Source organism: Elephantulus edwardii, unplaced genomic scaffold, assembly GCF_000299155.1.
Source record: "Elephantulus edwardii isolate Elephantulus edwardi_28Jun2011 unplaced genomic scaffold, EleEdw1.0 scaffold00061, whole genome shotgun sequence".
Classification (NCBI taxonomy): Eukaryota; Metazoa; Chordata; class Mammalia; order Macroscelidea; family Macroscelididae; genus Elephantulus; species Elephantulus edwardii.
The window spans coordinates 15,958,436-15,981,558 of record NW_006399811.1 but is presented as its reverse complement, the minus strand read 5'-3'; the positions used below and the strand labels follow the sequence as shown (position 1 = coordinate 15,981,558).

General features: G+C 42.0%; 1 protein-coding gene across 2 annotated transcripts in view; it reads right to left on the bottom strand.

The window, feature by feature from the left end:
• The window catches only part of RGL1 (ral guanine nucleotide dissociation stimulator-like 1), a 439,254-nt gene that overhangs the window by 10,541 nt on the left and 405,590 nt on the right, over positions 1-23,123 (bottom strand). For both annotated transcript variants that reach the window (XM_006887757.1, XM_006887758.1), the window contains 5 exons: positions 21,743-21,775; positions 18,290-18,411; positions 14,993-15,082; positions 7,210-7,396; positions 3,558-3,812 (listed from right to left, as the gene is read on the bottom strand). In XM_006887757.1, coding sequence (XP_006887819.1) covers positions 3,558-3,812; positions 7,210-7,396; positions 14,993-15,082; positions 18,290-18,411; positions 21,743-21,775 — 687 coding nt within the window. The remainder of the gene's footprint in view (positions 1-3,557; positions 3,813-7,209; positions 7,397-14,992; positions 15,083-18,289; positions 18,412-21,742; positions 21,776-23,123) is intronic.

Here is a 23,123-nt window from a genome sequence, read left to right as displayed (position 1 = left end):
CATCTTCTTTTGATACCTCCTGGATCATTTAACATTCTGCCATCTCTTAATTTGGTGTGCCTTTTATAATTTGTATCAGGCTCTTTCCAAAGTGCTCTGTTACAAAGTGCATGAAGTTACTGTACTGGATGTGTAGGGGTTTCTTATATACACACTAAGCAGGAAATGAAATGTTTATGAATGGTCACATGAATTTCAGGAAACACAGGATACCCTGAAACTCAATGGCAGGTTCATATAATGGAAAGGAATGTGAGGCAACATGATGGAGAAGGTGGTAGAAGATAATAACTTGCGGTCATCAAGGTGATCTCTTTACAAGGATTCACATTTTTATCCTCCCACTTCCTAGGGAAGGTTCTAGAATCAGAGGATAGTGGTGGCTTCTGCAGCACAAGCTGTGGAGGTGAGTGGTTCTCAGCAAATAATTGATAGCCCCTGTGTTTCCTGAGATCCTTTTGGTGGATATATGATGGCAAGTCTGATGCTGAAGTAATACAAGGACATCTGCCTTACTGTTACAAAGTATTGGCCAATAAAATTTCTGGTGCCTCAGCAGAAATCAGTGCAATACTCCTTAACTGTTGGGTGCCACAGAGTCAACCTCAAATTACAGGGATTCCATGTGACAGAGTAGAGCTGTCCCCAAAGGGAGCAGCAACCTTTGAGAGAGCATCTTGCTAGGCCCTTCTCCAAGGAGTTACTGAGTGGATTTAAACAACCAATCTTGTAGCTTACTGGTCAAGCACTCAACCATTACACCACCAGCTCCTTAACTACACCAGGGCTCCTTCTTAACCCCATGCCTCACTATGCACTCCCACTGCCATCAAGTCGATTCTGACTCATAATAACCTCCCTTGGATTTCTGTGACTATAAAAGCTTTAGGAGACTGACATCTTTCTCCTGACAAGCAGCTGGCAGATTAGAACTGCTGGCCATGTGGTTAGCCGTGAAACCCTTCAGTATTGTATCTAACTGCCACTGAGTTGGAACAGACTCATAATTGACCCTCCATTGGGCTTCTGAGGCTGTGAACAGCATAGGATGAGATTGCTCAGCTTTCTCCCTTGGAGCTACTGTTAGATTCAAACCACCAGAGGCTTGAATCTACCAGTAGGAGTTGTGCTGTGAACTCAGAGGGGCCTTGGGGTTAGTAGTGCAATTTCTTGTGGACAACACCACCAACACTCCCCACAGTATCTTACAGTCACAGTAAAACCAAATCAAAACAAACAAAGCCAGTTTCAATTACGGATAGTCTTTGATGAAGCACTGAAAGTTAGGAATTTTTATAACACTTGGCCTTTGAATAGACATCATTTCTAACACTGCATGTATTTTTGTGGCCTAGCAGACAATGATGGTAGAATGATGATATATTGATGAAAAGCAGTTGCGTGACTGAATTGAGATAAACATGCCACTGGTTTCCAAGAATATGGCTTTTACCTCAAAGAATGACTGACATAGAAATTATGGTGATTTCACCTTGAGTACGTAACAGATATTTTCTCTAAAACTAATAAGTGAAGTTATCACACCAAAGAAAACAAGGACAAAATGATAAAATTCAAGCTTTCAAGTGAGCATTGGAGATCTGAGATCCATGTATCTGTTACGGTGCGCTTTACTGATGCCCAGTAATGAAAGACTTTTCTAATAGGCCCAACCCACTGACCAATACATAATAAATGTTCAATAAATATTGTGCTCATTCAGTGGATACTTTAGTAAAGCTCTACTTTAGAATGCTGAAAGATGATCCATTCATTCTACTTATACAATCTTTCAGAGCTGAGAGTACAGCTCTCAAAAGCAGCAAATAATGAAGATGAGGAGAGATGGAGAAGTAGCTGTAATCTGACTGCAAAAGAAAGTCTGCCTTTCAATCTATAATATATTCTATAAAATAAGGAGACTACTATTGACATAAACACACCAGATAGTAAACTCACAAGTTTGTCATCATGGTAGGCTATATCTTATTTCAAAAAGTCTGTCACTTTTAAATACATAATGGGGTTGTTTTTAGAACTATGCTATTTATTAACTGTTTAGAAAGTTCAGTCTTAGTGACCTACAAGCACAGTTCTTCAGTGGCCCCAACTATTCTTCCAGCTCTGTCATCTACCTTATTAACTGATTTGATTCAGAATGACTCAAGGATATATCCATCCTAAGAGTGTACTCTAAAAAAATGGACAGAAATTCAATAAGAAAGCCAGGTGTTTAATTCTACAAGACTCACTGCTGTCAGCATTATTCCAACTCATAGTGACCCTCTGTTGGGTTTCCGAGACTGAAAACCTTTACAGGAGGAGACTGTCAATCTTCCTCCCACACAACAGCTGGTGGATTTGAACTGCCAACCTTTCTGTTAGTATCCTGATTCATTATGAACTACACCACCAAGATTCCCTTATACCATGAACTGCCAATAGAACAGACATATCTTTCTTGGAAGAAGTGAAGCCTGAGTGCTCTATAGAGGTGAGGATGCTGAATCTCTGTCTCACGTAGTCTGGGCATGTTATCAGGAAGGGCTAATCTCATATTTAGAGAAATGAAGAGTCAGTGGAGATTCTGAGGATGGTACAGCTCAGGCTATGCTATATGCGTTTCTATGACTTGGAGCCAACTTGACAGCATCTAACAACGTACCACAGAAAAACGCCAAACACAGAGTGAAGCAGTGCATTTTTCCTATTTTATTTATGTTGTTGTTTTTATTGTCATTGAATCCCATCGAGTCAAAACTGAGCCAAAGCTGACTCTCCAGCAGGTTTTCAGAGGCAATAAATTGCACAGGAGTAAACTGCCCATCCTCCTCCCATGGAACAAGTAGAGGATTCGAACCACATACCTTTTTGTTGGTAGTCCACTTTCTTACTACTAAGCCACCAGCTGTTGCCTTTGAAAATGGTAAAAGTGATGTGGATGAGTGTGCTGTAACATTTTTGAAGTTGTACACACCATTCTCTACATGTACTGTTCTTGCTGTTTGGTGCCATCAAGTCGATTCCAAATCACCGTGATCCCATGTGACCAAGCAGAACTAACTCTAGGGTTTTCTAGATTGAGACTTTTATGGGAACAAATTCCCAGGTCTGTTCTCCCATACAAACAGTCATCGTCTCTGGATCAGCTGAACTAACCCTTCAGCACTGCACCACTAAGGCTGCTCAACTGCACCGTGAAAACCCACTGTCACTCCCGACTCACGATAACCCTCCATCAGATTTCCAAGACTCGAAATCTTTACAGGAGGAAACTGTCTCATCTTTCTCCCTCATAGAAGCTGGCAGATTTGAATACCAATCTTTTGCTTAGCAGACAAACACTGAATGCACTATGCCACCAGCACTGTAGATGTGTGTATTTCAACAGGAGTACAACATTAATCTACGCCCAGGGAGATTCTTATATTTTTACATGTAAACCTTGTGTGATGCATACCTAAGCTAATGGTATGCCTGAGGGCTTAGACTGAGTGGCTGCCGACATAGACACGATTTGAGTGGAAGCATGGCTCCTGGCAGGATGATCTCCTTACCATGATGCTCTTGTACATGTTGCCATTGTTGTCTTCTATGCTGATGCGGATTATGCAGGTGTCTTCGTTCTGTTGGTTGTAAACAGGAGGCAGCACTGTCGAGGTAATGGATGTCACAGAGACGGAGCGCTTGTGGATTTTAGGGTTGTTGTTGCAGGATGGGGGTGAGGAGAGAGGGTTGGCTAGGGACGAAATCCCTGAGGAGGTTGTGTCCATGGAATGAATGGAGGAACACGAAGAGGAGGATTCGGAGAGCTGAAAAGGCAAACCGCAGAAATCAGAAGAACTTGATCTCTGACCCAAACAATATGTTGTAATATTCAAAGTTGAATTAGATGTCTATATGAATACACTTTCGTTATTTCTTCAACAACATTCCAAAGCACACGGGCACAGGTCCCTGGCATATCAATCCTCATGTCAGAAGCATTTCAGTAGCTCAGTTCTTGAGCTAACAAATACTCTGCACCTGAGGTTATTTCTCTAGTTTTCAGCTGCTTTTATGGAAATTAAACAGCAGGTGGCAGCAGATACCAGAAACTAGCAGGAAGTCCGGTGCTTGGGAAGTTGGACAAGTAGGTACCATCAGTTGCTGGGCATCAACCAACTCTAGGGGGCGATGGTGCTCAACAAGCGCACAAAGATGACTTCCACCCTGACTGATTTGCAATCAGATTTTGTTAGTTTCTGCAATTCTAGAAGTTCCTAAAATAAGTACCACAAATTACATACCTCCAGTGCTGGAAAGACATTTAAGGTATAATGTGCTATGGTTAACTTGCATTTCTGATTGTTTATCGCATATGCATTTCTAAATATATATATATATATATATTACATGATGAAAATTCACAGTAAGTGTTCTGAAAAAGAATTAAGTCCAATATTTTTAGTAATGATAAAATATTAATTACAATTTTTGAGCTATTAAGACAGCAATGTGAACTGATATGATTTAAGCCAAATATTTTCTACATATCGGTTCTTACTGTAGTGAGTTGGAAATTATTTTTAGAAGAGAATACCATATTTTAAAAAGAAATAATATCAGTTTGTTTGACACCTGTCAGACTTCTCATAAAAAACATATCAAGGAAGCTTATCTTCCTGGTTCTCCAAGTATTTCAGGGGAAAGGAAACTTACTCTATTTTATTTCTCGTGAATTTCTTTTTTCCTATGTTGTTGTTGTTGTTGACTGCCTTCAAATCAAGCATGACTCATAGCAACTCTATGAACAAAAGGCCTGAAGCCCCTCTACAACTACTGACATTTATCAAAGTTCATAGTTTCTGGAGGCATGTTGTTTAGGAGGTGGATGCCACTCCTACACAACATACATTTATCATAAAATTTAACTACACGATGTGTTTCACTTAAGAGTCAGCTAACTAATGTGCTGATGTGGCAATGCCAATAATCAAGATGCTAACCTGTGGTTCTATCACAATTTAACTTTGGTTTTAATCTGAAATATATGTGTGTTGGGGGGGCTTCTGTGTAGATCAACTTACTAACTCATACGAAAGGCTTAAAATGGATTATTTCAGTGACCAAGTGCAGTCATAGGGGGCTGTACAGGTGACAATCTGGTGGACTGATGAGGAAGGCAGGTATTGGAGCAAGAAGGGTAGCCAATCAGTCCACTGCGCAGCATTGGGACGTCTTCCAACCAAGTCAGCCACTCGGTTTTAAACCTTTTAAAATCCATGATTCTAATCTGAGAAGAGTTCTTCAAAGGGGTGAAAGAAAAATCAACCCAAACTAAAACAAGAGAAAAAAGCACAAGGACAAGACTTGACTTGCGCACAAATTTAGAGAGGCAGTGTGGAGGAGAAGTTGGAGATAACTTAGGGATAGGAGAGTTGCACTGCCCAATCAAAGGCAGTCAGTTTGGATCCCCCCCACACCACCACCCCCTGCCCCCTGCTCCAAGAAAGGAGGATGGGAAGTCTCCTCCTGTGCAATTTACAACTTCTGAAAACCCACTGGAGGGCCAGCTCAATAGCAATGAGGTGAGGGAGGAGGGAGCGTGAAGGCTGACACCCAGGACAGAGGGAGGGTGGTGTTAGGCCGCACTGCCCGGGGCGTCTGTGTCATTCTAAAGGAGGCGATGAGAATCTGTGCGAGCATCCAGAGCACCACCAGGTGTGACTGTGAGTCCGCCTTCTCACAAGCTGGAAGAAACCTCACAAAGATGTGGGCAGTGCCTCGGTGGTCTCTCCCAGACAAGATTCCTCATCAGAGTTGGGAGTTTAAAAGCATAACCCACCGCCACTGAGTAGATTTGGACTCGCAGGCTCCCTACAGGTCAGAGAACTGCCTCTGAGCGTTTCCAAGGCTAGAAGCCTTAGCGGGAGCAGACTGTCTCGTCTTTCTCCTATGGAACATTTGGTGGGTTCATACTACCGACCTTTCTATCGGCAGTTCAATGCTTAAACGAAGACACCACTGAAGTTTCCTACAAGTGTAAATACTTGTCAAATATGAAAGAGGAGAATGTCGATGCAGATTCTGACAAATTCACGAGCTCCATGTCAAGCGAGCCATGGAGAGTGATAATATCCTCCGTTTAGGAAGCCAGCCATCTGAGAGAACAGGCCGCCTGTCATGATTTACACAGCAATTTCTTTACCATCTGCAGTGCTGAGTGTGTGCCCGGTGAAAAGTGAATTTCAAAGCAGAAAAGTGAGAAGGCCAACTGGGGCAGCGTCTGGGTCGTCTCAGCTTTCTGCGCCCTGCGCCAGAGGCCCTTTCTGGACTGCTGAGGTTGTGCCAATGTCTCTGAAGGGCTCCCAGATTAATGCCGCTGCTTATAAAGCCAGTGTGTGATGCAGGTCACACATCCCTTCACAGAGAGACAGATTCAAACAAAATGAAGGAAACACACCAAATCCCTAACTCCCTAGCCAACGCATAAGCCTGGGGGTGGGAGAAGAGGTGAGATGAAGTGGCCACAGCAAGTGTGAGTGACCAAAAACCTCCCCAAAATGGTACAAATTCTAGTCATGCCAAAGTTGGCCCCTCATCTCGGGCTCTTGCATGGCAGATTGAAGCAGATGTGTATAGGAGATTAAAAGCAATCTTTTGTTTTCTTTTTAACTATTTATGCAGCCGTGGGCAGGAAAACTCTCCATGGGAGTTCTTTTATCACTGCTAATCACTTTTTCTTTTCCCCCAGATATGGTTGATTTTATCACTGTTACTAATTTCTTACTCTTGCCTGAAACCACTGAAGTTTGGAGTGGTTTGTTATGCAACATTATTGTGATAAAAATCTGGCTAAGACAAAGTAAAACAGATTTGTGGAAGCTAACATGCCTCCTTCTCTGGCTTTTTGCTCCTTTTGGGCAAATTCTACATCTTCTAACTGCCACCCAGCGCACATCCAGGCCACAACCTCTCAACCTCCTTTGGATGTGAGTAAGGAGAAGCCTTCGACAGGTCAGGTGACTAAAGTGACTTGTTCACTCCCCTCAGGAAGGTTTTCCTATAAGGAACAAGTGTTAGATTGAACTACTTTCTTCTGACATCATGCAAAACACACAACTTTCAAAATACAGTGACATAATCATTCGGAAAACAGATATTCCTTGAGTGACAGACTGTATCAGTTGCTTGCCCTAGGAATTCCGGAAAAAGTCGAGTGCATACCTTTTTAGGGGGCTCATCAGGCGTGTCCATGGGTGTGATAGAGCCCTCCTCGACCTCGGAGTGGTTTGACTCGCAGGATGACACACTGACGGAGTCCATGCTCTCGCCAGAGCTGCCACTGGCCGTGGACTTGGGCTGCTCTTTGGTGGGAGTGCTACTGGTGATAATGTCTGAGCCCAGGAAGAGTCTGCAGAAACAAAATGCCAGGCATTTGAGCCATTACTAATCTGGAATCTGTGTTTAAGCAAATATTTTTGTGTGTTAATTAAGTCCTTGAGGGATTTCCTCAATCCTGTGTGCCTTGTCATTGTTATTTTAGAAACATATTTGCTATAAAGTTTCTAAAACAAAATCCTAGTAAACACCATGTCCCAATAGATTATGTCCAACCTCAAAGAATGTGCATATTGCTTAGCTGAGAAAGGGAATGGATTAAATTGAGGTCTTTCTAGGCCAATGGTTCTCTAGGTTTTTCACAGTCTACATATCACTTTTGATATGGTCTAGTGGTAGGGAGTTGTACTGCCATCCCAAAGACAAGTGGTTCGAATTTACCAGCAGCTCTGAGGGAGAAAGACCATTAATCTCCTGCCTTGCAATTTACAGCTCTGAAAGCCGACTGAGGAGTCAGCTATATGAGTTGGGACTGACACAACAGCAATGAGAAAATGAGAGAGAGACACACACAGAGATGGATCAACCCACCTACAGTATTCCCATCTGAAAACACTATCCAAAGCTGAATGAGAAATTATGGAAGAAGAGTTAGGTTTCCAGCAAACTGGTGAATTACAGTAACATGGAACCCTTCACTCTAAAACAGCTAGATAAGTAATATTAATGACATATTTTCTTGTTGAGTTTGCAAAATAGCAAAGGGAATTCCCTACAAGCCAGAGGGAAAAGGGAACTGAAAACCAGAAGTACGTAAGCTAATTCCGCAGCTGCTCTGGATTGGGGGCGGGGGTTCAAGAAACCATTTTCAGTGAATGAGGGACCTGAATTCTAACACCCAGGGATGAAAGGCATCTGTGTCTGTAGAGAGAGGAAATGTAACTGAAGACCACATGCAGAGCCTGAGTTCTCAAAGTACTGCCCGGCCCTCAGCAAAGAGAGGGCTAGGAAACAAAAGCGACCCAGCAAGAAAATAGTTCATCTTGACCTTGACTTGCTTGCCCTCATTCTGAGTTGAGGTTTGAATTTGTTACCTATGTAGCCTGTAATGCTCACAGAGCACCATGCTGCTGTGTGTGCCACTAGGTCGGAACCAACTCATAGCTGCCCTTCAGCAGGTTTTCAGAGGCGAGATTGCCCATCCTTCTCCTGTGGAGCAGCTGGTGGATTCAAATGGCATGCCTTTGGGATTGTTGCACAGCTTCTTACCACTAAGCCACGAGAGCCCCAAATGGGGCACTTAGAATTTTAAAATAAGGGGGGGCTAGAAGGTGGGTGGGAGAGCAGCTCTCTGCAGAGATACACCTTCAACTTTGGCTGCAGACGATTCCTTGAAGATAAACTCACAGTACAGAATTATAAAACACACATAACAGAGACAATCGATAGGCATAACAAACAGCAGCAGGTTGAGACTTGTGAGAACTTAAGATGCCAAGACCTAGCAGAGAGAAACTAACACTCATTAATTCTGTCTACAAATATCTGAGTGCCTACCACAGGTCAAGTTATAAAATACATTGTTGTTATGCACCATCAAGTTGGAACTGACTTATAACTGACCCTCTAGCAGGTTTTCAGAGGCAGGAAAGTACACAGGAGGAGAATTCCCATCTTTCTCCATGGAGCAATTGGTGGATTTGAACTGTGTGCCTTTGGACTGGTAGCACAACTCTTCAGCCACTAGACCACCAGGGCTATAAAACAGGTGGTTAAAAATATTAGTCAATAGAAAAAGCTGACAGCAAGAACAAAAGGCAAGCTAGTCCGGAAAAAAGAAGAGGAAAACAATGGGGAAAAATATAATTCAAGGATGAAATAAAAGTAATTAAAATTAAAAACTCAGTGGAAGGGGTTAAATAAATGTTGAGAAAGAAGTGTAAGGTGGAAGGTAAATGCTCAAAAATCAGCATCAAAGTTTAGGAGATGGAACATACAAAGAGGCTAAACTGTGGAGAATGGAATAAGGAGGCTGTGTATTTCTTTAAGAAGAGTTCTAGAAGAAGACAAAGTGAGAGAGTAGAAAAATTCCAGAACTGATGATGTATGTAAAAGTTCACCCTCTTCAGGATGAATCTGTTTGTTTTCTTAGCAGTCCATGGTACTCTCAATACTCTTCTCCAGCACCACGGCTCAAAGGCATCAATTCTCCGTCTAGCCTTCCTAGTCATTGGCCAACTCTCTGATGCATAACAAGTGATTGCAAAGACCATGGCCTGTATCAGGTACACCTTAATCTCCAGAGAGACACCATTGCTCTTCAGTACTTTGGAGAGGTCCCTAACAGCAGATTTGCCCATGGCAATACATCTTTTCATTTCCTGGCTACTGGTGCCGAGAGTGTTGACTGTGGAGCCTAGCAAACTAAAGCTGTGAACAATCTCAGTCACTTTACCATCCATCCTGATGCTGCTAATTGGTCCAGTGGTGAGGTTCTTTGTCTTCTTGACATTGAGCTTCAATCCATCTTGAAGGCTGCAGTCCTTGACCCTCTGCAGCAAGTGTTTCAGGTCCTCCTCAGTTTCAGCAAGCAGGGTTGTGTCATCTGCATAACGCAGATTGTTGATAGATCTTTCACCAATTTTTTTTTATTCTAAGATGCAAAACCATATTGAAGGCTGCAGTTTTTGATGTTCTGAAGTATTTCAAATTCTCCTCATTCTCAGCAAGTAAGGTTGTGTCATCTACGTAACTTATTCCCACTGGGTTCATTCTGACTCACATCAGTCAGCAGGTCCCTAAATTCTCAAGACTTTATGATGCTTCAGTCAGCAGAGGCAGATTCCTTCTGGAAGAGCTCATGTTACATGCTGACAAGGCTTGGTCAGGTGCCTTGGATTATCTCAAAACAGAGTTCATTTTTCTCCATTTTGCAGAGATGATAAAAGTGTGAGAAAATATGGAAAGGACACCCTAGCTAGAAATCTAAAGGCTCATAAATCTAGCACTCAGGAAGGCCAGGGCAGGTATTTGAACAAAGGAAGAGGTTGGGCAAGAGATCAAGATTATCTTCAAAAAGCTTTCCACAAAATCACATGCCCCAGGCTAACCCTCAAATACCTCAGGTCAGGTGAGCAGCCTGAGCAGCTTCCAGTCCCAGAGACCACACTCCACAAGGGTCTGGGGACATGGGCCATCCCTGGCTTTTTGGCTCAGTGTGACTCATTGAGATAGGTGGAGAGGGTGCTGGGAAGTCCCAAATACCTATCAACAAAACCAAGCCAAACATCCATAAACTACCTTCCTGCCATTAAGTCAATTTTGATTCATGTTATTGTTTTTAGGTGCCATCAAATTAAGGGCAACTCATAGCGGCAATATGAACAACAGATCTGAACCCTGACGTACCTGTGCCATCCTCACAATCTCTGACATACTCAATCCATCTGGTTGAGGGTCTTCTACTCTTTAGCCCACCCTCTGTCTTTCCAAGCAAGATGTCCCTTTCTAAGGCATAGCCACTCCTAGTAAATGCTCAAAGTATGTGAGATGAAGTTTCTCCATCCTTGCCTCTGGCTGGCTGGACTCTGGCTACATTTTCCCCCAGACATATCTGTTTGTTCTTTTGGCCATCATATGTGGGATAGTCAGTACTCTTCTCCAACACCACAGCTCAAAGGTGTAGATTCTTCTTCTGTCCTTATTCATTATCCAGCTCTCAGACACATAGCTAATGATTTTAAAGACCATGGACACCTTAGTCTTCAAACTGACATCTTTGCTCCTCAGTAATTTGGAGAGGTCCATGACAGAGAACTTGCCCTATGCAATACGTCTCCTGATCTTCTGACTCCTGGTACCAAGGGTATTGACTGTGGATCCTCATGATTTCGCTTATCATATCAGTTCATTGGTGAAGATTTTTGTCATCCTGATGTTGCAATGCAATTCATATTGAAGGCTGTAGTCTCTGATCTTGTGCAGCAAACATTTCAAGTCCCTCACATCAATCAAGGTTGTGTCCCCTGCTTAACACAGGTTATCGATGAGTCGTCCTCTGATCTTGATGCCACATTCTTCTTCATAAATTCCAGCTTCTCGGATGATTTGCTCAGCATATAAACTGAATAGGTATGGAGAAAGAACACATCTCTGATGTGCACACCTTTCCTGATTCTAAACCATGCAATGGTTTGGACGGCGGCTTCTTGATTTCGATATAGGTTTTGTATGAGTATAACTAAGTGTTCTGGGTTTCTTATTCCTCTATTGGGTTTACAAGGCTGCAAATCTTGATGGGAAGAGGCTGTTCAAACCAATAAAGATATGTGGTCTCTTGGTTAGCAGCTATGGACTGACTAGCCACTAGAGCCCCTTTTCAAATATTTGTAACAACACTGAGGTTAGCAATAAAATAAAAAGACTTAAATATGTAGTAATAGAAAATTAATTGTTTCATAAAAAACTAAAGGTTGCTTTCAGTCACCCATTAAGAGCTAAGCATTGTTTTTAGAGCTTTACCGTGCCGTTTACCTCAAGGTGAATAACATTACTAAATTCCTCTCATAAATAACAAAATTAGAAGGTCATGGCCGACTGTGCCACAAAAAGAAAGGAAAAAAAAACACCAAAAAACCCCAAACACAAACCTGTCTAATATTCCCTAATCAGTATTTTGGTTCATCCCTGGCTAAATTATGTCAACCAAAAGATTAGACTGTTACTTTAAAAGATTAAATGTTGGGGGAGCTCTGGTGGCCTAGTGGCAAGAAGCTGCACTGTAATCCCAGAGGTGCACGGTTCGAATCCACCAGATGCTCTGCCGGGAAAGGAGGGACAATCTCCTCCTGTACCAGTCAGATCCGATTTGACGGTACACACACACACACATGCAAAATAAAATAATTTAAAAAAAAATTAAATGTTTCTCCTAAAGTTCTTATATGGAGCTCCGGTGGCCTAGTGGGTAAAGAGTTGTACTGCAAACTCAAAGATGGGGAGTTTGGTTACACCAAGCCACACCAAGGGAGAAAGATGGACAATTTTCTTCTGTGTGATTTACAGCCTCTTGAAAACCTCCTGGAAGGTCAACTATGAGCCAGTTTTCACTCATCTATGACATGATGTATAGAGAAGAGATGGAGGTTGTTAACAGTTACAGCTTGCTCGGTTCCACAATCAATAAAATCAAAAGATGAATTGCATTAGGTAAATCTTATGTCAGGGACCTCTCCAAAGTACTGCAAAGCAATGATGTCAGTCTAGAGCTTAAGGTGCCCCGGATCCAGGCTGTGGTCTTTGCAATCACTTTCTATGCCTCAGAGAGCCGGACATGGCTAAGTATGACAGAAGAATTATTGATGCCTTTGAGTTGTGGGTCTGGAGAAGAGTCTTGAACATACCATGGACTGCCAAGAAAACAAATAGGTCTGTTGTAGAGAGGGTGAAACCAAGTTTCTCCTTGGAGGCTAGGATTTTGAAGGTTTATCTCTCATATTCCTTGGGAACATGGCCAAGAGGAACTTGTCCTTGGAGAAGGACATCATGCTCGGAAGGGTGGAGGGACAAGTCAGGACAGGAAGACCCTGGATGAGATGGATTGACACAGTAACTGGCGTAATGAGAGTAGATGTGTTGGAATTGGTGAAACTGCCTTAGGACAGGGCAGGTTTTAGAGCTGCTGTACATAGGCTCCTCTGAGTCACAGGCAACAGCACATTACAGCAACAGCATGACATTATATATTTGAGGAAGGTTTCCTACACAAACAGGTACAATTAGGCACAGGGTCTATTTAAGATAACGCTTTCTCACTTCTCCTTCACTTTTTCTCTTCCTCCTTTCCCTTCCTTTCTTCCCTCTTCTACTTTTTTCTTTCCAATGGACTTTTCCTTCGTTTCTTCCTACATAATATATTTCTTTTAAGAGAGAGTGCAGTAGAGGTTATAAACTAGAAATGTGGTATCTTGATTTTTAAGCCAGATCCTCCAATTACTACCCTATTATTTAATGTGACCATGCCTTCTGTCTTGGTCTATAAATGAAGATAAAAGTAGTATTGATCTCTTAGGTTATTTTAAGGACTGAATGAGAAATACATGTGTTGTTCTTAGAATAGGCCTGGTACATGGCATGGCTCAATTTATCTATCAAACAATATTTATTACTTATCAAAATATAGATGGTTCAAAGGCAGATGATTCAAATGTACCAGGTGCTCTAAGGGACAAAGATGAACAATCTCCTCTTGTGAACGGTTACAGCCTCTGCAAATATGCTGGAGGTTCAATTATGAGTTGGTTTCAACTCAAAGGCAGTGGGCGTGAGTGAGTGAGACTGGATTTGGCTTCATTTCAGGCTCTTGTGGAACAGCAACGGACAGAAAATAAGTACAAATTCCTTCATTCATTGAATTTGCATTCTAGATAACACTGACACATAAAATACACAGTTTGTGAGGTGATGGTAAATGCAATGGAGAAATTAAAAACAGGAGAGAGGGAGCCAAAGGTAGAAGCGTAGGTAAGTTATAAAACAGAGTGGTTGGGAAGTCTCCCTGAGAAGACAGCATTTTAGCAAAGGTCGGAAGGAAGCAAAGGAGGAAGCCATGTAGCTCTGTGGGGAGAAGAAAGAGCAAAGATTTCCATCACGTTTAGGGAGGTCTGGTGAACAGAGTGGAACAGGAAGAGCAGAAAGTCAAAGATGAGGGTACTTATCTTTGGTGGGGAGGACTGAGCAGGGTGGACAGCTATAGGGAAGGGTGATGCTGCAGATTCGGAAGGACCTGTGGTCCTTTTAAGGACTTAAGATTTATTCAAATTGACAAGAGATATTATGTTAGCTATGAAGGGTCATTCATATGCCAGGCGCAGTTTCTGCTTTCAATTGCTTTGCTGTTGTTATGTGCCATCGAGTATAACAGCCTTCATCGATGCAAGTCCTGCCAATGGCCCCAGTTGACGTGATGTGCCCCCACCCTTGTCGATCTGCCTCCCACCCTGGTCAAGGGGCTTACACTCCATTAAAAGAAAAAAGTCATTATAACTGAGAGCTACTACAGCAGATGGCAACTTCAGAGGGGTGATGGCTTAGGAGGCAATATTTTTGCCATTATATGAAGGAGTTAATCATGGAGAATGAGCATCCCAGATCGTGGAAATGTCTTTGCAAAGTCCCTAAAGTCAGTACAAATGTCAGTGCAAAGGCTCTGGTGTGGAGAAGGCTGGTGTGACAGGACCTTGGTGAACTGAGGGGAGGAAGCTGGTCTGGAAGACAGGAGCAGTAAGCTAGCACATGGACTCTGGGGCTTACCTTGAAACCATTTGGGACTTATCTCAAAACCACTGGAGGCTTTTAAACAAAGAAGCATCACAATGTGGTCACCCTGGATAATATTTTAAAGGCCATCCTGTAGAACAGGTTGTTGGCAGTAGTAGTGTATAGGGGTCTTGTTGGAGTGATCCAGGGAGGAGACAATGATTTAAACCAGTGTAAGCAGTGGAAAAGGATGACATGGTTTAGGTTGTGTTTATGACAAAATGATGAACTCATTTGTCATGTGAGCTATTTATTCTTCAGTCTGCCTCATTGTGGAATGCCTTTCCTTCTCCATCTCTGACTGGACCTGCTCAGCACCCCCGGGGGCCCCAGGGGACCAGGGGACACTCACAGGCTGAGCCTCTTCACCATGCTCTTCCGAGGCTTGGGCGAGGTGGCGTTGCTGTCAGCAGCTGCTTCAATCTCACAGGAGAGGGCGTAGCTGAGGGGGAGAGAGGTGTTTGTGAGAGCAGAACTGGGGGTTTTGGTTTGTTTTCGTACCTTTTAAAAATTTGGTTTGTTTACAAAGTTTGTATACATTGTGTTTCATACTAGTCTTTGTTCACATTGTCTCATACAATCATTCTCACGCCTTATGTTTTATAAAATTCATCACCATGGGACCATCATTATCCTGTCTTCCCCCCTCCCCGTGCCCCCCCCCGCCCCGATCTTTCCCATTTCCTTCCCCCCTCCCTCCACCCACCAAACTCAGCAGAGTGTAAGAATGGAGGAACACGTGTACCTGTGGTTTGGAGGAAAGCCCTGACCAATCAATGTAAAGCTATACCCTGTGAGTTCTGTCACACGGGTCAGCGAGCTCTGCCCTCAGGCCAGGGTTTACACATTCTCACTGAGCTTCCCTACCTCCTCACCACAGGCACACAGACTGAGCTTAAGCTGAGTCCTGGAACCTCAAAAGCAAAGGTTTGTACACAGAGTGACATCACGTAAATCTTAACTCCACTCTGTTTCCTGCTCATTCTCATCTACTGTCAGGCCAGGGAAGAAGTAGATCTTTTCTGCTGCTTCCCTCCTATTCCCCTGCACACGCACATTATACCTTCTCTCTACTTTTTACCCAAGAGAAATTAAAGAAGAAAGACATCCTTTATAAACTAACACAGGCATATAGCTGAAAAAGATGTGTTCACATGACAAAATATCTCTTGTTAACATTTCTCCAGATTCAGGCATTCATCTGCCAGGAAAATCAATCTACCCCATATGCAAAGGGAATTTCTCTCTGATTTGAAATGTCCTTTATGAATGCTGGTGGGTCTAGGGAGCAGCTGTATTTGGTTACTGAATAGGTGGGGGGGGGTTGGCAAATACTCGGTAAAATGCTAATCATGGGTGTTTTGTAAAACCTAAACATGTATCCCAGGAATCTGCTCAAGTAAAAGTGTTCACTGACATCGAGATTATTCAACACTAATTTAGGTTGTAGGTGTTTTTTTTTTATAAATAGCATGAGAAAATAGGGTATGTTTTAACAAGATTCCTTTAATCATTACCAAGTCAGTTACACAACCGGTCTTTGGGCCTGGTTTCTGATCCAAACCATAAGCCACAGTATGTACATTCATATGTGAAAATAACATGCACAGGGGATAGAGTTCGTTTATAAAAATGAACCATGATTTAAGAAATATGAAGAGAGGCAAGTCATGTTTTATTTTCCCCATACTAACTAAAGAACGAGAGTCCTGGTAGCTTTATGGGTGGGGAGTCATGCAGCCCACTCAAAGGTGGATGGATTAAATCCACCAGCTGCTCAGTGGAAGAAAGATGGGCAATTTCCTCCCATGAAATTTGCAGCCTCCGAAAACTCTCTAGAGGGTCAGAGAGTTTCTAACTTGACAGCAATGAGAATAAAAGGGAACTAAGGGCAAACCTGAATCAGAGACTGAGTTTTAATGTCCTTGGACCAAGCCATGTCAAAATAAAAAGGAATAATTTGTTTTCAAGTATTAAAAGCAAGTTTATGAGAGGTCATGTGGTTTGTCCAGCATTATGCAACGTAGTCTATAGAGTCAGCCAGACCTAAGATTGAACAGAACTTGAACAAACTCTGTCACTTACTACTTATGATACTTCTCTAAACCTTCATTTCCACAATGGCATAATACCAATTTTGCTGTCATTTTCAATCTCCCTGGTATAAACTGTGAAGAAAATCCCCTGGATTTAAAAAAAAAATCCCCTGGTCTACTGGCAAATTTTTTCTGTAAGGAAGGAGACAGTGAATACTTCAGGCTTTGCAAGCCATATGGTGTCTGTTGTCATTACTCAGCTCTTTCATTAAAGCATGAAAGCAAACACAGACAAAGAGTAAATGAATGACTTGCATTCCAATAAAACTTTATTTATAGACAATGACATTTGAATTTCAAATCATTGTCCTGTGTCGGTAAATTATTAGTCTTCTTTTGAATTTACCCCCCCCAAACATTTAAAAATGTGAAAACAGGCAATGAACCAAATGGAGCCCATATAACCTAATTTGGCAACTATTCTGTGGGAGAAAAACAGGCAGTCTCGTCCAGTAAGGATTTACAGTTTTGGAAACGAGATGGAGGCTCACTATGTGGCGGAATGAACTTGACAGCAATGGGTTTGCTTGGCTCACAGCGTAAAGACTGATCCCTAGCTGACGGCACTGGAGTTAAAGTACTTTTCCATGCTTATCAACCACTCTTGTCAAATCCCTTATGTCCCCACCAGACTTGAGATCTTATTCTTTGCCAAATGCCAAGTGCCAGGCTGCTAGGCCTGTGGTTATGTTCTTTCTTCTGTCTAGAATGTTCTTCTCTCGTTCTCCTCCTAGAAAAACCTTATGTCTTCCTCACAGCCTGGGCCAAATGTTATTTTGGCCTGTATGACATTTTCCATACCTCATTCCCAACCTCCTCTTCTTTGGCCAAGTTAAGCATTCTTTCTCATAGGTTCTTTAACACTTAATAGCATTTTAATTACTCATCAACTTTCAAGGCTTCATGATTCTGACTCTCCCTTGTACACTGAAAGCTGAAATCCTGACGTTAAAATAATTAAACAAACAAACAGCAAACACAAAAACACCCAAACAAAAATGTGGTGTGGTGCCAATGGGGATGATGAGGATAATAATAATAATAATGATTAACATTTTAGTAGTGTTTTTTTCAAGAATTATGTCATTTAGTTCTTAAGTGCACATTTATAGTAGAAGAACATCTTGAGGATCTGAAAAGTTAAGTGGTTTTTTTTTTCAACATTACAGAGAGAATGCAACGGCAAGGCAAGAATCTGAAAGTAGAGCTTCTGGTGACACCAATTCCTGCTACACCATGTTCCTCTGGAAATGGAGGACGCAGAGCCAGAGCCTCACAGACGCACACTATATACAATGAAAACTGAGAGAGAGCCAAGGATCTTGATGGAGCATCCTCTTTGCCCACGTCTAGCAAGTTTTTTACCTTTGAAAGGATGCAACCTCTTTCTTTATTTTGCTCTTGCTTCTTTGAGTGGAAAATATGTGACAGGCTCCAGTTTTCCCAAGTTTGCCTGTATTGTTGAATGAGTGACTAAATAAGCAACTGGATGTGGGACTCCTCTTGTTAATGCCTCAGTTCCACCCTGATGCAGATACAACATGTCAGCCTACCTCTCCTCCTCTGTGAGAAGCTGCTGCCCCTGGAACCACTGGATGAACTTCTGGTCTGGGGTCATGCAATAGCTGTTGCAGGCAGATTGCAATAGCTTTATCTGGGCAATCACTTCAAATTCCTGGAGCAGACAGAACAGCAAAAAGTAACCGTCAGTCTTATTTTCTTCCTGAAAAATTAATTCATACAAATAAAGAAACTACCACAGCAACCTAACTGGTCACCAGTAGATCATAAAGATTTCCTTTTGCTTTTTCCGTTTTCATTTTTTGGGCATAAATTCTGAGATTTTTTTAAAAAAGTTTAGTATTTCTTAAGGGATAAGAAAGATATCTATTTCCTTAAGGGAATAAAATGCTTTAAGTAGTGGGGCATCTAAGGTTCCCACCCACATTCCCTTCTCCTCCATGTTCCTCAACTCTTCCTCCTCAGTAGGTTTCAGTAGGGCTGAGTTTCGAAACATCCATGGCCTCATAAACTTGAATGTTTAAATTTCCTAGATCCTTGGAGTTTTACTACTCCAGTAAATCACTTCACCAAGTCTCTGAAAGCTCACAAGGGAAACAAAGATATAATTATGCCCAAAAGTATTTATACTTCTTTAGATGCTTCAGGAAAGTTTGGTTTATAAAGAGTAGGGGTTTTAACTTCAGGATTAATACTCAAACTTTCCAAAAATTTAAGATCCTGGTCTAAAAAAAATAAAGAAGATAACCTCCAGGATTATCCTGAAGTTAAAAGACAAATATGGGTGACCAGGGGGGTTATATCTACATATTTTATCTCTCTAGGAGATGACAATCTCAATCTCTTCGCCATCCATCCTGATGCTACTGATTGGTCTGGTGGTGAGAATTTTTGTCTTCTTGACATTGAGCCTCAGTCCATACCGAAGGCTGCAGTCCTTGACCCTCTGCAGTAAGTGCATGAGGCCCTCCTCAGTTTCAGCGAGCAAAGTTGTGTTATCTACATAACGCAGATTGTTGATAGATCGTCCACCAATCCTAACGCCGCGCTTCTCCTCATAGAGCCCAGCCTCTCGGATAATCTGCTCTGCATTCAGTTTGCTCGGCTCCACGGTCAACACTCTTGGCACCAGTAGCCAGGAAATAAAAAAATATATTGTGGTGGGAAAGTCTGAGGTTAGGGACCTCTCTAAAGTACTCAAGAGCAACGGTGTCTCTCTGGAGACTAAGGTGCACCTGATACAGGCCATGGTTTTTGCAATCACTTGCTATGCATCAGAGAGTTGGACAATGACTAGGGAGGATAGAAGGAGAATTGACGCCTTTGAGCCGTGGTGCTGGAGAAGAGTATTGAATGTACCATGGACTGCCAAGAAAACAAACAGATTCATCGTAGAGAGGGTTAAACCAGGCTGCTCCTTGGAGGCAAGGATTCTGGGGCTTCGCCTGACATACTTTGGACATGTTGTAAGGAGAGACAGGTCTTTAGATAGGGACATCATGCTGGGTAGAGTAGAGGGACAGCGCAGGAGGGGAAGAACCTCTATGAGGAGGATTGATTCAGTGACTGGGGTAATAGGGATGGGTGTGTCAGAGGCAATGAGATTGGCACAGGATAGAACACAGTTTAGGGCTGTTGTACATAGGGTCGCTATGAGTCGCAAACGACTTGATGGCACATAACAACAACAACAACGGGATAACAGAAGAAATTCAAGAACAAGATATTTCAGTTCATAATTTCCTATCCAAAGACTTCATCTTTTGGGTGTAGTATTGAGCTGTGGTGCTGGAGAAGAGTACTGAGAATACCATGGACTGCTAGGAAAACAAATAGATTTGTCCTGGAGAGGGTTAAACCGGGTGGCTCCTTGGAGGCAAGGATTCTGAGGCTCCGTCTAACTTACTTCGGACATGTAGTGAGGAGAGACCGGTCCTTGGAGAGGGACATCATGCTTGGGAGGGTGGAGGGACGGCGCAGGAGAGGAAGGCCCTCTATGAGGTGGATTGATTCAGTGACTGGGATAATTGGGATGGGAGTGTCAGAGACAGTGCGATTGGCACAGGACAGAGCAGAGTTTAGGGCTGTTGTACATAGGGTCGCTATGAGTCGCAGGCGACTCGACGGCACATAACAACAACAACAAAATCCTCAGAAAACATTTAATATCACATTAAGGAAGAAAAGCTACTATACCAGGGTCAGAAATTTTATATTTATTCAGGTTAGTTCCCTGTCGGAATGATCTTTACCTGGTTAATCCCTTCAGGACATTTTGGTTAAACCTTCATTGTCATTTCCTCCTTTTCTTTGACCCTACAAGTGGTAAAGAAACAGCCCTCCACCATTCTCCTGCAATACTACTCACAGGCTTTACCAGGATATATTATCATTTCCTGTTTTTCCTCAGTTGTAATCTCTAAGCCTATCATAGAGCCTGGCCCATGCTAAGTATGGAATCAATATCTATGAAACAAAAGAATAAACGAATGACCACAGAACAATGACAGAAGCGTGGGGTAAAATCATTATTGTGCTCACTCCTTTCTCTTTGAGTTTTTAAAATATCTATTTAAATATACTATTTTAATACAAAACTCTAGTAGGTCTTCAAAAATTTATTTTATCTTTTTTTTAGAAAAAAAACAGGATTGGGAACTATTATACAACTCACTGAGAAATTAAAATAGATTTTGAATTTTTGTTCTTATGCTGGTAGAAATGGCAAAATATAGTTATCTACCTATCAGAGTGAAGAAAATGAGTTAGTAGTACTCATCTGCTAACAGAATGGTCAGTAGTTCAAACCCACCAGACACTGTGCAGCAGAAAGACATGGCAATCTGCTCTGTAAAGATGGCAGCCTAGGAGAACCAATAGGAAGTTCTATTCTGTTCTCTCATGGGCACCAGGAGTGAGAACTGATTTGACAGCTATGGGTTTATTTGTTTGCTTCTGGTTTAGCAATGAAGCCATCTCCCTTTCCTCTCCTGGTTGCTTCTGGTTTAGCAATGAAGCCATCTCCCTTTCTTCTCTCTAGTATATCCTCAAGGATGAATCATCACTATTTACTTACTCTTTGCCCATTCTTCTAAGTATCATGAACATGCTACAGCAGAGATTCCCTGTGCTGGAGCAGAGGAGAAGTGTTAAGGAAAGAAGTGAGGGCTGTGGAGAGGGGCGACCTGGGGTTGGACTTTGGCCCTGTTATCAGAAGACTTTATCATATTGTTATATCTTTTTTGAGTCTTGATTGCCCTTACTCTGGAATTGAGGATGATAACATATACCTTTACCATTCTTGGGTGATACATGTAATAACATACCAAGCACAAATGTAATGACAAAAGGCTGATAAAAGCTAACTTGGGTCTTTCTCTCTACAGAAGAATAAAAGTTCCCAATTCATTCTCTCTTTTTTTTTTTTCCCTTTCATGTCTTGAAAAAGTAAACTGGAAAATCACAGCCAATAGGCTTCTACTTACCCTTCTTCTTTTCTCAAAATTTATCAGTCCGCCCTGGGGAGAGAGAAGGGGAAAAAAAAATAACCAATAAAGTTACTCTGAAACACAGTCCTGTTCACATTAAAATGGATCAAAGGTGTGATAAAGTCACAATTATTAATGAAGCTTTATATACGATGGAGGATGAGAAGAAAGCATCCTTCACTTTAAGAAAACAGGCATTCTTTTCATTATAATAGTGAAAAGTGAAGAGAAAGCCTTGTCTGGCATCATCTGAAACTAAATTACATGATTAATTAATAATAAAAAACCCCTCACAGATTAGAACCCAAATACATTTGCAAGCCAGTAAGAAGACTATGCAAGCAAATACTCCATTATATTTCTTTTCTTGATCCAAAGTAACAAAATCAGATGGTCAATGATTCATACTGGAAACCAAATTGTCAGTAGTTTATCAAAAGGGAAGTCACTCTGACACACATCATAAAAGTTAAGTTTCAATTCTTCATCCTCCCAACTCCTATTGCTCAGTACGCTGAATTTAGCTTCTTCTAAATCATTAGTCACTTCTAAATAATTCCCCATCACTGCTACGTGTTTCCTGAGACAAACTGAGGTAGAGGATGTGAACGCATGTGGAACTTGGGAAACTCAAACTGAATGAACATGTCCCCAACACTCATGGTAAGTTTGGAAGGTGGTGTATGTTAAATAATGACTATTCCTTCTAATTATGATAGAATCAACGCAAGTGGATTGCAGGTGATAGCTGGATAGATGGCTGAACTTTGATCTGCAAGAACTCTTTGAACCTAATTTCAAATTTCTTCTCTATTTAACACCTAAGAACTTCAGCTAACAAGAAGCGTGCACCTCTTTTCCCATTCCCTAGAAAGCAGACCCAGGAAGAGAGAGAAAAGAGGAGAGAAGTTCTGGAACAGGTTGAACTTTAAGGAAAAAAAGAAGACAACTGACTTCAACTCAACAATTCACAAAGACAAAAGCCAAGGCTGAGACTCAGCGCACCAGGTGTCCTGATACCATGTTAAGGGTGTAATCTCAGCTCCACATGCATCTTGCCCAGACCTACTCCTGCATACGCCTTTGATCATGTGCTTGCATATGGAATTATGCTCACTCATTTCTCCCTGAATCTTCACTTACGCTTCAGTATCGGCTGTTAGAGGCTGCTGAGTCAGTTCTGACTCCCAGTGACTTGATGCACAACAGGAGGAACCACTGCCTGCTGTTGCATCAACCTCACAGTCACCGCTGCGTCTGAGCCCACTGATACCGCCCCTGTGCCAATCCATTGCGCCGAGGGTCTTCATGCACCAGTTTACCCTTCCTGTTTTTCTCACTGCATTTCAGCTTAAATTTTGCTCTCTGTCTCTATCTG